Genomic DNA, 15,745 nt, shown 5'->3' on the forward strand with positions numbered 1-15,745 from the left:
AATAGGTGTTCCTTTTTTCTTTTAATTTAGAAGTGTAAATAGCCAATACAGGAAGAAAGGAACAAGTTAACTCCCACTCACCCACCCCCACCAATGCCTTTTCCAGATTAAAGTTCTTTCTTCACAAACTGTTAATTGCCCTGTAGGAGAAAACATACAGTTATCATATTTTAATAACCTTCTTACTACAGGATCATGGAAAAACGGTGTGGTTTTGCAAATGCTAAGAACTGCAAATATAAGGAATACGGACTTTACGTCTCCTGTGTGTGTTGTCAACCTAATATTAAGATTTTCCCCAAAGCCCCATTTAAAGGGGCTAAAAATTGGCTTTCTTTATGTGAAAGTTGTACTTTTAAAGATTCCAGTCATTAGAGCAGATGGGTTTCATGCTTGTGCCTCAGCCTATGTCTTCCTCTTTTCACATTCCTTGAGACCACAATGTAACTTGATGCCATTTATATAAGACTAGCTGACCCGTGCGGCCGCCGCCGCCCTGCGGGGGCCGAGTGCAGCCGCCGCCGCCGCCTCGCCTCCGTGGCCGGGCCCGGCCAGTCCCGCCGCCTCGCTTCCGCGGCTGGGCCCGGCCAGGCCAGGCTACCTCTCTCTCTCCTCCCGGCCCCCGTCTCCGGCGGGGCAGAGTGCGGCCGCCGCCGCCAGCGGGCCTGGCCGGTCCCAGAGTGCCGCCGCCGATGCCGCGTCCAGCCCCCAAGTGCCGCCATCAGGCCTGCCGCCTTGCCTCCACGGCCGGGCCCGGCCCGGCCCCGCCGCCTTGCCCCGCCTCGCTGGGCCCGCCACTCGCTGGGCCCCGCCACCACGGCCTGGCCCGCCGCCATCTCGCTGGGCCCGCCGCCTCGCCCCGCCTCATAGCTGGGGCCGCCGCCACCTTGCTGGGCCCACCGCCTCGCTGGGCTCCGCCGCCGCGGCCCTGGGCCCGCCGCCTTGCCTCCACAGCCGCCCAGCAAGCGAATTCTCCTGGGTGTGCTGCCAGCCAATCAGGCGCCCCCTGCAGCCCAGCCAATCAGCTGGGCTGCCGGGACGCATTTCTCCTGGGCACACCCAGGAGAATTATATATATAGATTTTGTATGACTTTTAATAATTATATTGCAGAAACTGTTCATGAACAACCTATTTTTCCTTACTAATACAATTATGTATGGATGTGTACAGAGGCATCTACAAATCCATTTGCCAGCTCACCAATGGTGAGTGCCCACATCCCTCTGGTGAGCAGGAGATGTTTATACACCCAGCACCATACAGATCTCCTCACCAGAAGTCTCATTTCCACTGCCATTTTTGAGAAGGTAAGAAACAATAGGAATCTTTTCTGAGCAGTAGGAGAGGGCCCCCACTGTTTCTTACCATCTCCATATCCTAGTGCAAAATGACAGAAGACCTGCTTCTTCTCCTAAGACCTCTGCTTATGTGCCAGAAAAGGATCTAGGGAACAGAGGGGATTAGTGGTGAGCACAAATAATGGCTAGCTAGTGAACTGAGTCCAAATTTGTGTATCTCTGGGTATACATGGAAAAGTTCTCTAAAACACATTTATTTTTGCAGTTCTTTGTGTAGCTACTTTTTAATGGAAGAATGTTGTTGTTGTTTTTAAATTGTCTCTCCGAAATTCATTTTTAGCCTACTTGCCAGTAGACTTATAAGATCACCCGGCATTCTGTGTGTGTGTCCTTGTGCCCCCCCCCGCACATCAACTTCACAACGCCTGGACCAATATGAACCAAATCGGGTACAGTTGTAGGGACAACTCAGTAGCGTAGTTTGTGATGATGTCATCTACCCAAATCCAAGATGGTGGACGTGTAAACTTTTGAGGTACAATTGGACAAACTTGTGAACTGCTTAACCAATTTGCACCAAATTTGCTACAACAGCAGGGACACATAGGGATTATTTATTTATTTATTTAATTTAAAATAGTTATACACCACTTCTCCAGTGCAATACTGCTTGGGGCGGCTTACAACAATAACATAGACACAGATACAAGTAATTAAATTATTATTACATTATTAGGGGATGTCCTAATGGTATGATGTGTGATGATATCATCCACTCCAGTACAGGTTGGTGGCCGTGTGAACATCTGAGGTACAAGCGGGCGAATTTGTGGACTGCCTAATCCATTTGAACCAGATTATGCACAGTTGCAGTGAGTGACACACAGGCATAGTTTGTGATGATGTCATCCACACCGATTCAAGATGGCAGATGCGTAAACTTTGGAGGCACAAGTGGGCTAATGTGAGCTGCTTAACCGATTTGAACCAAATTTGCTACAGCTGTAGGGACACATAGGGACACCTCAACAGCGTAGGTTGTGACAGTGTCATACAACCCAATTCAAGATGGCAGATATGTAAAATTTTGAGGTGCAGGTGCACTAACTTGTGGACTCTCTAACAGATTTGAACCAAATTTGCTATAGTGATGCCCCAATGGTGTAGTTTGTGGTGATGTCATCCACCCCAATCCAATATGGTGGATGTGTGAACATTTGAGGTGCAAGTGTACTAACTTGAGAGCTGTCTAACCAATTTGAACCAAATTTGATACAGTTGTAGTGAGTGACACACAGGGACACCTCCATGGTGTAATTTGTAATGATGTCATCCACCCTGATCCAAGATGGTGGATGCATGAACATTTGAGGTGCAAGAGATTTAACTTGTGGACCTTGATTTGAACCAAATTTAGTCCAGTTGTAGAGACAGTGAAAGGAAAGTAGGCTGATTAGTTCTTACTAGAACAACTTGTTTGAATTTAGGAGGTCACTCCTAAATTCATTTTTTCTGTGATGATATTTGTACCTCATGTTTCTGATTGGCACAGTAAATATTTGCATAATAACTTCAGACAGACCTTATCAAGTACAGTGATGTGTGGTTTCATTAGGAACACACAGTGAATCTAAGTAACAGACATTTATATACCTTTGTGCATCCTGGTTTTATTCAATATTTACTTCACTTTGGGTCAGGAGCTTTAACTGTCAAGACTTAAACATTTCCCGTAACTAGAATACATGCTAAAGAATTCTAATGTAGAAGCAAGCTTAAAAATATTTTGTTTCATTTCCTGGGCAGAACAGTCTAGTTCTCCTCACATTTCTGGGACAGGGCCTATGAAATGTGAACGTTTGGGGCAAGTTCAACAGCAATATTTCATTTTATTTGAGACTTCTGGAATTGCTTATCCCATTATCAGACCCCCCTCCCCCACCTTACATAGGTGATGTGAACGTTCCAGTATCTGTGTGTACGAATTTCTCTTGTTTCCTCTGGGTGTGAATATATGCTCCAGCAAGGATATGCTGGAAGGCAAGGATAACAGCACCATCGCTAAAATGTGAATGGCCCTACCCTAGAAGTGAGACAAACAAATGTGTATTTTGACAGTGAGTTCAGCCCTTTAGTTAGTTGGTTAGTTAGTTTTTGCATTTATATACCACTTTTCAGGCAAACCTCCCAAAGCAGTTTACCTAAAAACTTCAGTAAAGAACCATACATTAAACAACAGGTTTAGATATTTACATGCTGGGCACTTTTGGCTCATTTCTTTCTTCTCTCCTCCCCTTAGAACAAGATGGTTCGTAAGTAGCTCTGCAGTGGCAGTTGGAGAGGAAGGGGCCACCACAGTTGGAACATGGGGGGTGAATAGCGGCGGCTCCTCAGCCTGTCGTGCTCTCTCTCTTTTCTCCTACCTTTCTAAATGTATTCTCTCCATTCCTAATTCATCCCCTTTTAAGATTCAACTCTCTTTGCTTTGGTACAGTTAAAATATCTAAATCATCTATCGTTAGGACCTGAATCTATGTGTCTGTAAAGCCTTTCATTTCAATAAAGTAAAATTCTGTAGTCCTGAAATGGAATATTTTCAGTAGCATTATGGTCCCCAATTGCATAACATCACTGTACCAGTTAGTTAACCAACAAAGCAATAGCCATTTGCTTTGAACAATCTATTGACTTCATATATTAGTTTAAGCAGCAGGAAAGAAGTATTATAAACCTGTAAAGAAATGAAATTGTGTAATTGACTTCATCACACACTGCTAAGAGGTGGCTTTTCAACCAAAATACTCAAAGGAGTGTGAGAACATTCAACAACTCCCCCATAATTGAGTAGCTGCTTGGAAATAACAGGAGCTCTCTGCTTCCTCCCAAAGTTTCTTTTTAATGTTCTTTCGTTCTTATATGCTCGTTGTACCATTTAAATTGTCATAAGGTCTGCATTAATTAGGAGCACATATTGATAGAAAAAGTATATGTGATGAAGAAAAATAGATGTAGAACTGGCAGCAAGAGAGTAACATATGTTAGCTGGGTCAGCATGTGCTATTCTTTGCAAATAATTTGAACTTGACATTTTGAGGCGTATCTGCAGTATCTGAGTATCGTAAATCTTGGCTATGCAACAGAGCCTCTCATCAGAGTTTTGAAAATAAAGAAATAAATGTCTATTACAAGCGAACATTTCTTTGTGACCTGTGTTTTGGTAATGCCCCTTTTGCCACAGTTCAAATCAGCTTCTTAATGAATATATACAAAATGAGGGTAGTTTCTGTCAGAACTATTTCATTAATTAAACTTTGTTCCTATGAATATGTATACTTCTATAATAATGTAAAGCAAGTTGAGAGCCAGTGATGTATAGTGGTTAGAGTGCTTAACTGGGATAACATTCTTAGGTTCACATTCCTCCTTAGCTTTGATGTTTATTGAGTATTGGTAGACAAATTACCTTTTTCAGCCTAACCTATCTCACAGAGCTTTTGGTAAGGAGACAAATGAGATAAACTTGAAGAAGGGCCAGCTGCAAATGTGATAATATACGCTAGATTGAAGCATGTGCTTTTCCTGGATTGTAATCTAAATAGCTAAGAATCAGTGGGCTAGTTTAGTTTAGATGTCATTTGGAGCCAAGGCTTATTGTAAATTGGATCTAATTAACAACCAGAATTTGTGCCAGAGACTGTAACCAAAACTTGGTTTGTTTAGCTGTGTCTTGGTTTGTTTGGGTGCTGCCCTCCCATGAAGCTCCAGGATTTTGTCCCAGCTGGCTTTGCTCTGCTTTGCTGCTGGCAAAGTGTAACCTCATCAGCTCACCATTGGACTGATTAGAAAGGAGATGAAAACTCTGAGCACAAGCTCCTTTTGAAACAGAGCCTACTTGCACATATACTAATCAAGCACTGTTAACTATTTGTTAACTCCACAACTAGTGGAAACCAGTGCTAATGCCTGTTGGGGAAGCTGAGAGACATTAGAGGCTAGGAAGCGAGAGGGATGCTGGAATGGGTTGTTTTAAAGGGGCATCTGAAGAAAGGAGCCAGATGGGGACGTGAAGTAATGGAAGGACAGGATTAACTATGAATTGGTGATCTAAATGGCAGGTGGAGGAAATAGGTGTTTATTGTATAGTGGTTTCTAAGTTTGCTAAAAGCCTTTGAATGTAAAAGGAAAGGCAGATCCTTTCAGCAACTTTTTTTTCTAGGCAAAGAATGTTTTTTCTAGGCAAAGAATGTTCTAATGTTTTTTATAGGCAAGGTTCCTTCCATTCTCCTTTTACAAATAGTCTTGATATGAAGAAGGCCTACATACCGTGACTAGTGAGTTCTCAAAATGGAGCCCAAAAAGTTTGCTTAGCCAGGCACTCACTCACGTGAAACCTTCATAACTTGTTCCGGCTCATCAGTGACTATTAGGAGGAGGGAGGGAATTACACAGAGGCTTGAAAGTATTGTGATTACAGAAGAAGCTGTTAGAGGTTGTTGATTTTTACCCACAATAGGTAAAACAGCAGAGCACTAAGGAATGAGCACACACTCCAGTTACAGAGTAGGTAGCAGGGGATGGTTGGATATTGCAGCTGTTTAGAGAAAAACACATGGAGATCCTTGTATGACTAAACACTAAATATTTATTGGTTAAAAACACTTAGCTAGGAAAGACCTATATCTAATCTAAAGGACTACATAGTGGATAGGTAAGGAGAGAGAGAGATGTTTCCATCTGCTCTCTAGGAGGAAAGGAAGGATTGTGACTCAGCACAGGAAGTGCTGCAGAGTCAGTTCAGGGGTCATAGAGTAGGGACAAATAGGGAGACCCTGACTCACTGTCTCTACCCTCAATGCCCCTAGTGGTCATTAGGACAGTTGGTGCAAAAGGTCAATGCACTGGAAGTTCGTTTCCAACAGAAGCACAGCACCCCTGTTTGACATAGTGTTAGAGAAACTACCTTCTACAAGTGGACAGGTTTCTGCTGGCCTTTTGAGAGCTCTTTTTTAAAAAACTTTGTTTCTTTTCTTATATTCTTGCTGCAGTGACAGGAAATGTATGCTGCCTTGCTCAGAGATGTTAAAAGCATTGAAGCCCTGTGATTTTTGAAACGGTGTCCTGAACACTGACCAGCTGTTAACAGAGCAGACCTGTAGCAGCACTGGCCCTAGTGCTGTGATCATTCAGATGCCCTGTTGAGGAACTGAAGGACTTAGTCATCTAGATACCTCTTCCTATCTCCAGATGGATCAGTGCTGGCTTTAGGAGTAAGGCTGTAAACAATGTTGATGAGCTGCATGGATGACAAAGTAGTGTTAAGATTCAATTCAAATGTTCTCTTTTGCCCCCTAATACTGCTGCCTTACAGGCAAAGCTGACATAGCACTAACAGTTGGGAAAGGTTGAAGTCCATTTAGGCACCTGGCCATAAAAGAACAGCTTGGTGACAGCTGCTTTCCCTAGGAACAGAACTGTCACTGTGCTGGGTAATATGTTGGGAGAAGGGCAGTCCAGGGAGAAGACCCAATGCAGGCCTCGTCTTCCACCTTGTAGCAAAATAGTGCCCTGACAGCTGTTGGCCAGTGTTAGTTTGCTGAACTGCTAGATGGAACAGGAGAGGGCATGTAAAAGATAGTTTGCCAGGTTTTTTATTGTCCAGACAGCAACCATTCCGGGTGTCGTTCACATGGGTGGGGAAGGCTGCTTAAACTCACCTCCCCCCATCCTCCAGATGAGCACAGACATTCTGTTGGGAGTGCAGACCATGCTCCCAGACAACCCATGCTACACCATGCAGCGTGGAGCTCCAGAGGCCAGAACAACATGTCCTGGCCTCCAGATATCCCACAATGTATAGCACCATGAGTGCACTGCATTAAAGGTATCCTGCATCGGATGGACGTTCTAGGCATCTGTGTCTGTCTACTCGAGCTGTGTGTAATTCAAGACACACAGGCCCACCAGCAAGTTAAGGGAGCACTTGTTCCCTTAACCTCAGCTAAGAGCTAGGCTTGTGTGTGGGGTTAGGCTAGGTGGCAGTGCCGGGATCCACGTGGATCCTAGCACTCCATACGAGCACCCTAATCCAGGCTAGGCTGCTCGTAAGAACAGCCTAAAGGTGTTTTTTTTAAAAAAAAAATCCAAATTGTAGGAGGTCTTTACAACAAGAAAGCCAGATGGCAATCCTACTGAAAATCTTTGGTTCTGAAATGGATAAAACTTTTCCCTCCGATTTCTTCAGTTACTCATATGTCCTTGTTAAAGAATGTGTGGCTATGGCCCCATTCGGACATAATGCCAAATGAGAGGTAAATGTGCCAGAGATTGGACTTTGTGATTGTCAGAATATGTGAAGCTGCAGTTTTGTCACCCAACTGCAGCTCTCTTTTTGTTTCCAAACCTGAATTTGAACCCTCAATTTGTAGTGAGTGTCATTGCAGAAACCTGAGATTAGAAGGCACCATTGTGTCGTCAAAATTTTGCTGCCACTATAACCTGTGTGCAAGCTCCTCCCACAACCATAGCGAGGTCACCTCAGACAACCCAGAAATGAATCAGTTCTAGGGCCGCAGCATTTCTTGCTGTCTGCCCCTTGGAGCTGATACTCGGCCCTCTGCCATCTTCTTGTTCCTCCTGCTGCTGCTTGGCAACAAGGATGCTACATCACTAGACTTTGTGCATTTAAAGAGACAGAACCACATTGGAGCAAGCTCACTATTTCCTGCATATTTTGGACCCTGGATAAACTGTATACATAAATCCCCCCTTCTCCTTGAGTTTGGATGCTTAAAATACAGGTCACTTCTCCTGACCAAAGGTGGCGGTTACATGGCTTCACCAGGCACCACTTTTCTGGGCAGGTAATGGATCCCAGAAACACTAGCTGCAATTCATTTGCATGAGATCAACCCTAGGCTCCAAGAGCAGCTTCGTGGATATGACATGGCATCAATTTTTATGATGGACCATCCCTTCTCCCACTCACCGCCCCCTTGCCCCAGTTTGTCAGTTGCTGCTCTGCATCTCTCCCCCAAGACCCCCTTGCCATCTGGAGCTGGGCTCCAGCAGGGCTGTTCTTATATGAAGTGCACCTTGCCATCCTGGAGTATCAATAGTTCTGCTGGTACATGACTGTGTAGCTTGGGAGTTCTTGCAAAGGCAGTGATGTAAGTGCTGTGAGGAAAGGGTTCAAATGTCTTTGCCCTGCCAAAGGTGGGTGATCAATGCCAAAAAGGCACAACCGCACTGAGCATGCCCCCTCTAACATTGCAGCCAATAGTGGCTTTACTGATCTGCTGACGCCTTGTCCACAGTCTGGTGACACGTGTGAAACGGAGTTTGCTGGGATGTAGCCTGGGTGGACTAGGAAGAGGAAGGGGTTCCTCTGCTCACAAGCCAGAACTTGCACAAATGGTGGTTGATCAATCGTCTTTGGTATGATTCTTGGCTTCACAGATTAACCACAGCTTCATCTACCTGTGCTTTCACGCTGTGCCCAAATGGGGTGTGTGTGTGTGTGTGTGTGTGTGTGTGTGTGTGTGTAATGTAATGTAATGTAATGTATTATAATGACAAAAGAACTGGGGGCGGGGGACACAAATACCCAACTGATTAAGTATATAAAACCATGGTACTGTCATGCAGCGATTTGAAACATGATGCCAAGCCTGTGCAGAAACGTATACTCATAATGTATAGCAAATTAATATAGTACTCCTACTATTTAGTGAATGACATCCTAACAAAGTGTGTGTGCTTTGAGGGACTGCAGGAGCACAGTAGGAGCCCGCACACAATTCTCCCTACCCTCCTGCAGTCACACTGTTGTGCCTAAGCCCTTAGAGGCCTGAGAGTTCGGAGCACAGCCTGTGCTCCAAAAGCTCTGCAAGTTCGGAAACAGGTTACTGACCCTCAGTGATCTGTTTCCAGTATGATGAAGCTCTTCCGGAGCATGGGTTGTGCTCCAAACTCAAAGGGAAAGGGGAAGTTGTGTAAGGGCACCCATCATGCCCCCGCAGTCCCTTGAAGCATGCACACTTTGCTAGTCGGGATGTCAGCCATATCCATACTATATTCAGAATTCATAGAGTATTCGTTATTAAGTGCCTAGTTTACCATTGCATTTTCTACTGACATGACATCTAAAATGGATAATGAAATAATTATTTCTATAGAAACAATATAATACCAGACTTCGGTGTACATATTTTCTGAAATAGTCAATTCTAATTTGTTGCTTATGAGTTCTATGAGTTAGTTTGTATTTTGGCATTTTGACTTAGTGAATTTATTCTTGGTCACCTACTGCTTAAAGGCTTGATTAAAATGGAATAGTTTTACTATAAAACTATAGAGTATGTGTATATATGTTTGATATATGAGATTGACATGCCCAGTCGATACCCCACAAGTCTGCCCCTTACGTTAATTCTGTGGCACACAAAGCACACTGCACTCCAAAATCCCTCCTGCAAGCCCCAGCATCACCTTCCCACACTCCTGTGGGCCCTCACAGATCTTCTAAGTGCTTTCACATTCCCCTCCCACCTTCCCACCCCACCCTTACCTGCCACCTCACTTCCACCTGAAAAGGCAGGGGGGAAGATATGGAGCAGAAAGACGCATGGGGAAAACCTCCACTTCCTTTCAATCCTTGTGTCTGCTGCCTGGAGCATCTACCTAATCACAGCTGATTAGCAAGCTGCGCCATACAGTGAGCTATCAATAATGAAGTTTATTGAAATCCAGGCAACATTTGGGGTGAGGAGACAAGTCTTCTCCTCAAGATCACAGGAGCCAAAATATTGCCAGTTTGTATAGGAAATAGAAATACTCGAGCAACATGACTTGCCTGATCTGAAGGCAATACAAAGTCTTAAAATCATTTCTGAGGACCACCAAAGGTGTTAATGAAAATTGAATTGAATTTGAACTGGTAGATTGCCAATTCACACAAAAACCCATCTATGTACAGGTGAAACTCAAAAAATTAGAATATCGTGCAAAAGTTCATTAATTTCAGTAATGCAAATTAAAAGGTGAAACTGATATATGAGATAGACACATTACATGCAATGCGAGATAAGTCAAGCCTTAATTTGTTATAATTGTGATGATCATGGCGTACAGCTCATGAGAACCCCAAATCCACAATCCCAGAAAATTAGAATATTGTGAAAAGGTTCAACAGTCTAGGCTCCAGGTGTCCCACTCCAATCAGCTAATCAATCCATAACACCTGCAAAGGGTTCCTGAGCCTTGAAATAGTCTCTCAGTCTGGTTCATTAGGAATCACAATCATGGGAAAGACTGCAGACTTGACAGTTGTGCAGAAAACCATCATTGACACCCTCCATAAGGAGGGAAAGCCTCAAAAGGTAATTGCAAAAGAAGTTGGATGTTCCCAAAGTGCTGTATCAAAGCACATTAATAGAAAGTTATGTGGAAGGGAAAAGTGTGGAAGAAAAAGGTGCACAAGCATCAGGGATGACCGCATCCTGGAGAGGATTGTCGGGAAAAGGCCATTCAAAAGTGTTGGGGACTTTCACAAGGAGTGGACTGAGGCTGGAGTTAGTGCATCAAGAGCCACCACACACAGACGGATCCTGGACATGGGCTTCAAATGTCATATTCCTCTTGTCAAGCCGCTCCTGAACAACAAACAACGTCAGAAGCGTCTTACCTGGGCTCAAGAAAAAAAGAACTGGTCTGTTGCTCAGTGGTCCAAAGTCCTCTTTTCTGATGAGAGCAACTTTTGCATCTCATTTGGAAACCAAGGACCCAGAGTCTGGAGGAAGAATGGAGAGGCACACAATGCAAGATGCTTGAAGTCCAGTGTGAAGTTTCCACAGTCTGTGTTGATTTGGGGAGCCATGTCATCTGCTGGTGTTGGTCCACTGTGCTTCATTAAGTCCAGGGTCAACGCAGCCGTCTATCAGGAGATTTTGGAGCACTTCATGCTTCCTTCCGCAGACGAGCTGTATGGGGATGCGGACTTCATTTTCTAGCAGGACTTGACACCTGCATACACTGCCAAAAGTACCAAAACCTGGTTCAATGACCATGGGATTACTGTGCTTGATTGGCCAGCAAACTCGCCTGACCTGAACCCCATAGAGAATCTATGGGGCATTGCCAAGAGAAGCATGAGAGACATGAGACCAAACAATGCAGAAGAGCTGAAGGCCGCTATTGAAGCATCCTGGTCTTCCATAACACCTCAGCAGTGCCACAGGCTGATAGCATCCATGCCACGCCGCATTGAGGCAGTAATTGCTGCAAAAGGGGCCCAAACCAAGTACTGAATACATATGCATGCTTATACTTTTCAGAGGTCCGATATTGTTCTATTTACAATCTTTGTTTTATTGGTTTCATGTAATCTAATTTTCTGGGATTGTGGATTTGGGGTTCTCATGAGCTGTACGCCATGATCATCACAATTATAACAAATTAAGGCTTGACTTATCTCGCTTTGCATGTAATGCGTCTATCTCATATATCAGTTTCACCTTTTAATTTGCATTACTGAAATTAATGAACTTTTGCACGATATTCTAATTTTTCGAGTTTCACCTGTATATTTAACTGTTTAAATTACTATGAAGCTTACAAAAAATATGATTTTAGTACACAAAGAAATACTTTGTGTACAAAGGAAACAATATATAGGCATAGTTTTGCTCCTTAACATGGAGCATGGAGAGCAGGATGCAGAAACTTTGTGTACACAAAAGGAACGTAGAGCCAGGTCCTCAGTGCCATTGGCAGCACTAGATGAATTGCTGCACAGCAAGCTATGATGTAGCAGTGGAAGGTGCTGAAGAGTCAGTGGGCACAGGGTCAGGTTATACAGAAGATCCAGGCAGCTTCTGTCCCTGAAGACCTGCTAAGGAAGAAAGGAGGGTGGCAAGCCTGCGATAGAGGAAAGACACACTAAGAAGAGTAGTGGCCTACTCACAAGCTAACCATCTATTCAGAACAAATCTAAAGTTGGTTCCTTGTTGGTTTGCAGTTTCTTTTTCAGTACAGAGATCCAGAATGCACTCTAAATAAGAACCAGAGATCTGAATAGCTGTGAATCCCAAAACAAGGACCCCCACTCCTACAAACAGACTTCAGTGTATTCCTGTTTTGATAAAGACACAAGGAATAGACTTTAGCCTCCTCATTTCAAGCCATGATCCAACACTGGGATAAAATTAAAGTGTTTCTAACTACTGGATTGAGGTTCCAGTGTTCAGAGCTAGAGTTTCCTAGAGTACTGTATTTACCTGAATCCAAGACTAGGTTTCCCCCCAAGTTCTTTGATGTTAGAAATTGGGGGGTCATCTTAAATTCAGAGTCCTCTTGCTTTCAGGAAAATACAGTATAAAGTGTATTGGTAAGGGGAATGTCTTAAATTCAGTCATATGATATTTGGGTAAATATGGTATAGTAGAAGCAGTTTAATTTCTATTTTTTCTCTCTAGCCGATTCCGTAGCAAGCCGAGCAAGGGTCCCCCCCCCCCCCAACTCTTGACTTGAATCTTGTCATTCAGAATAAGGAGGGAAAAAGCCAAAATAAAGATCTCTTAATCCTAGTATTTTTTTGTTTTATACCTTCAGTTTTATAGGCATTTAGCATTGGCTTGGCTTCTGTACATAAAAACAGTGAGTAGTTGGAAGTAATGAGGCTGAATTTACATCTCCTTATCCCTTCATACTAAAAACTAATTTAGAAAATGTAAAATATAACATTCACAATTTTTATTCTTGAGTGTATCTCACCAAAGTCCTGGGATATTTTTATTAAGTAATAAATATTCACTTTATTATTTAACAGATGGCATGACTTTGTTTCAGATTTACAGCTCTCCACTTATTTAAGACCTAGGCAGAATGCAGTTTCTTGATTTGTGTTCCAGTTTTATTTGAACTTTCATGCTTATTCATTTGCATCTTCTCAAGGCATCTTCTCAAGGCATTGCCTAAGAGATTTATGAGTAGTATTTTGAAGTCCAGAAGAGATTCTCATTGGCTCACAGGACAAAAAATACAAGAGTTTTATAAGGGCTTCTTGGAATATTTGGATCTTAGGGACTAAACATATTTCACACACATCTTGTACTGGAGCCCTGTTGCATTTGGTTTCATCTTTGGGAAAATAGCTTCAAAAATAGAGAAGCAATATGAGAGAGACAGTCTTAACCTAGAAAGTACAGTTGAAGCCCCACACGTGGGAGGGGCAAGCAGCATGGAGAGTACAATTTGGATTTGGAAAATGTTGGGCCAAAAAATGATTAAGTACCACCTCACCAATTCAATGACACCTCCCCAGTGAGACCAACTAACTACATTTTAAAAAAGTTTTCAAGAGACTGACAAAAGCATAGTCAGTTTAGCTGTTTCAGAAAGGTTGAAGTGAGTGTCGGATATCTCTGAATTCTTTATTTTCTGTGGCGAATTCTTCACACTTTTGTGCATGTCTTTTCTTTTCTTATTTCTAAAGGTCTTTTGGAAACACAAGCATTGCAAGAAGCAGATGAAGACATGGTCACTGATGTTGATTTTACTAACATTATTTCTGAAGAAGAGAGAGAAGAATTAAAAGCTGAACTTGTCAAGGTAATTATTTCTTGTTTACATAGTCAGACAGGTGTTATTGACTGGTTTGTTTTATCCAGACATCGAGTCCTTCCCAAGGACCTGGGATGGCTGATTTTATTTTATTTATTTATTGTTAAATTTATATACCACCTTTCATTAAAGCAATCCCATGGCGGTTTACAGCAAAAATTTAAACACAAGATGGTAAAAAAGAGACAAAATATTAAGTGAAAAAAATATTTGAGTGGGTGGATGCCAAATGCAACAGTACTTGTTGTCAGTTGTTGTAGATATCGTCACAGAATATAGGCTGTTCCCAGTAAAGCTGCTTTTTGTAATTGGCTGATGGTGATTTCTGTGGCCCCTATGGTGTTGAGGTGCTCTTCAAGGTCTTTTGGAACTGCACCCAGGGCGCCAATTACCACTGGGATTATTTTGGTCTTCTTCTGCCACAGCCTTTCAATTTCAATTTGTAGATTGGTGATTTTTTCTATTTCTTTTTCTTCTATTCTGCTATTCCCTGGTATTGCTATGTCGATTATTTTGACTTGTTTTTCTTTCTTCTTGACTACAGTTATATCTGATGTATTGTGTGGCAGATGTTTGTCTGTTTGTAGTCGGAAGTCCCATAATATTTTTACATCTTCATTTTCTTCAACTTTTTCAATTGTATGGTCCCACCAATTTTTGGCTACAGGTAGCTTGTACTTTTTGCAGATGTTCCAGTATATCATCCCTGCTGCCTTGTCATGCCTTTGTTTGTAGTCAGTCTGTGCGATCTTTTTACAACAGCTGATTAGGTGATCCACGGTTTCATCTGCTTCTTTACAAAGGCGGCACTTGCTGTTTGTGGTTGATTTTTCGACTTTTGCTCTTATTGCATTTGTTCTTAGTGCCTGTTCTTGTGCAGCCAGTATTAAACCCTCTGTTTCTTTCTTCAAGTTGCCATTCTTAAGCCATTGCCAGGTCTTGGTGATGTCTGATTTTCCACGTATATTGTGCAAATATTGACCATGCGGTGGCTTATTTTTCCATTTTTCTGCTCGGTTCTTGACTTGTTCTTTCTTGTAGGTTTGCTTTGTTTCATTGGTGTTGAATAGTTTCTCATTATTGACCATTTGAAGTGCATCTTCTTCACTGTCCTTGATATATTCTTCAAGGCCTCTTTTCTCCTCCTCTGCTGTTTGATGGACTTGCAGCATTCCTCTTCCACCTGAACTGCGAGGGAGATATAGCCTATCTACATCACTGCGGGGGTGCAGAGCATGATTGATGGTCATGATTTTCCTGGTCTTACAATCTAGCGTCTCTAGCTCTGCCTGGGTCCAGTCTATTATTCCTGCAGTTTATCTGATAACAGGTATAGCCCAGGTGTTTATGGCTTGTATGGTGTTCCCACCATTGAGTTTGGACTTGAGGATTTTTCTAACTCTCCTAATGTATTCACTTCCAATTTTTCTTTTAACTTCATAATGACAAAAAAGAGAGAGAAAAGAAAGAACCGAAGCAGAAACCTCCTGGGTTGTCGAAAGGAGAAGTCCACTAAAATATCCTCGACTCAAACCAAAATTGACTCTTTTGTAATGTCTGTATCAGAAAATCAGCTGGTGGGAATTACTAATGATATAAATGATATTATAAGTAACTTACCAGAATTCAAAGATGGAGAACTACGTCAGAATGTCCACCGTGGAACAGTTTGTGGGGGGAATGCTGACCAGAGGAATGCTGATACAACTGATACAGCACTGAAATCTTCCATGGATAATCAGCTGAACGATCCCCTATCTCTATCTTCTGTTTCATGGGACGACTCACCAGCACAGTCAGTGTACCCTGCCAGTTCTGCTAAGGACT

The 15,745-nt window shown here is 42.7% G+C and overlaps 1 protein-coding gene across 7 annotated transcripts in view; it reads left to right on the forward strand.

Annotated features, from left to right (window-relative positions):
* Nucleotides 1–15,745, forward strand: part of TPD52L1 (TPD52 like 1) — a 68,516-nt gene that overhangs the window by 16,788 nt on the left and 35,983 nt on the right. For 5 of the 7 annotated variants that reach the window (XM_053284695.1, XM_053284733.1, XM_053284690.1 and 2 more), the window contains exon 2: nt 13,791–13,906. In XM_053284695.1, the coding sequence (XP_053140670.1) occupies nt 13,791–13,906 (116 nt within the window). Of the gene's footprint in view, nt 1–3,599; nt 3,613–6,345; nt 6,568–13,790; nt 13,907–15,745 lie in introns of all 7 variants that reach the window. The other 2 variants (XM_053284712.1, XM_053284722.1) reach the window with 2 other exon arrangements.

Source organism: Hemicordylus capensis, chromosome 1, assembly GCF_027244095.1.
Source record: "Hemicordylus capensis ecotype Gifberg chromosome 1, rHemCap1.1.pri, whole genome shotgun sequence".
Taxonomy (NCBI): domain Eukaryota; kingdom Metazoa; phylum Chordata; class Lepidosauria; order Squamata; family Cordylidae; genus Hemicordylus; species Hemicordylus capensis.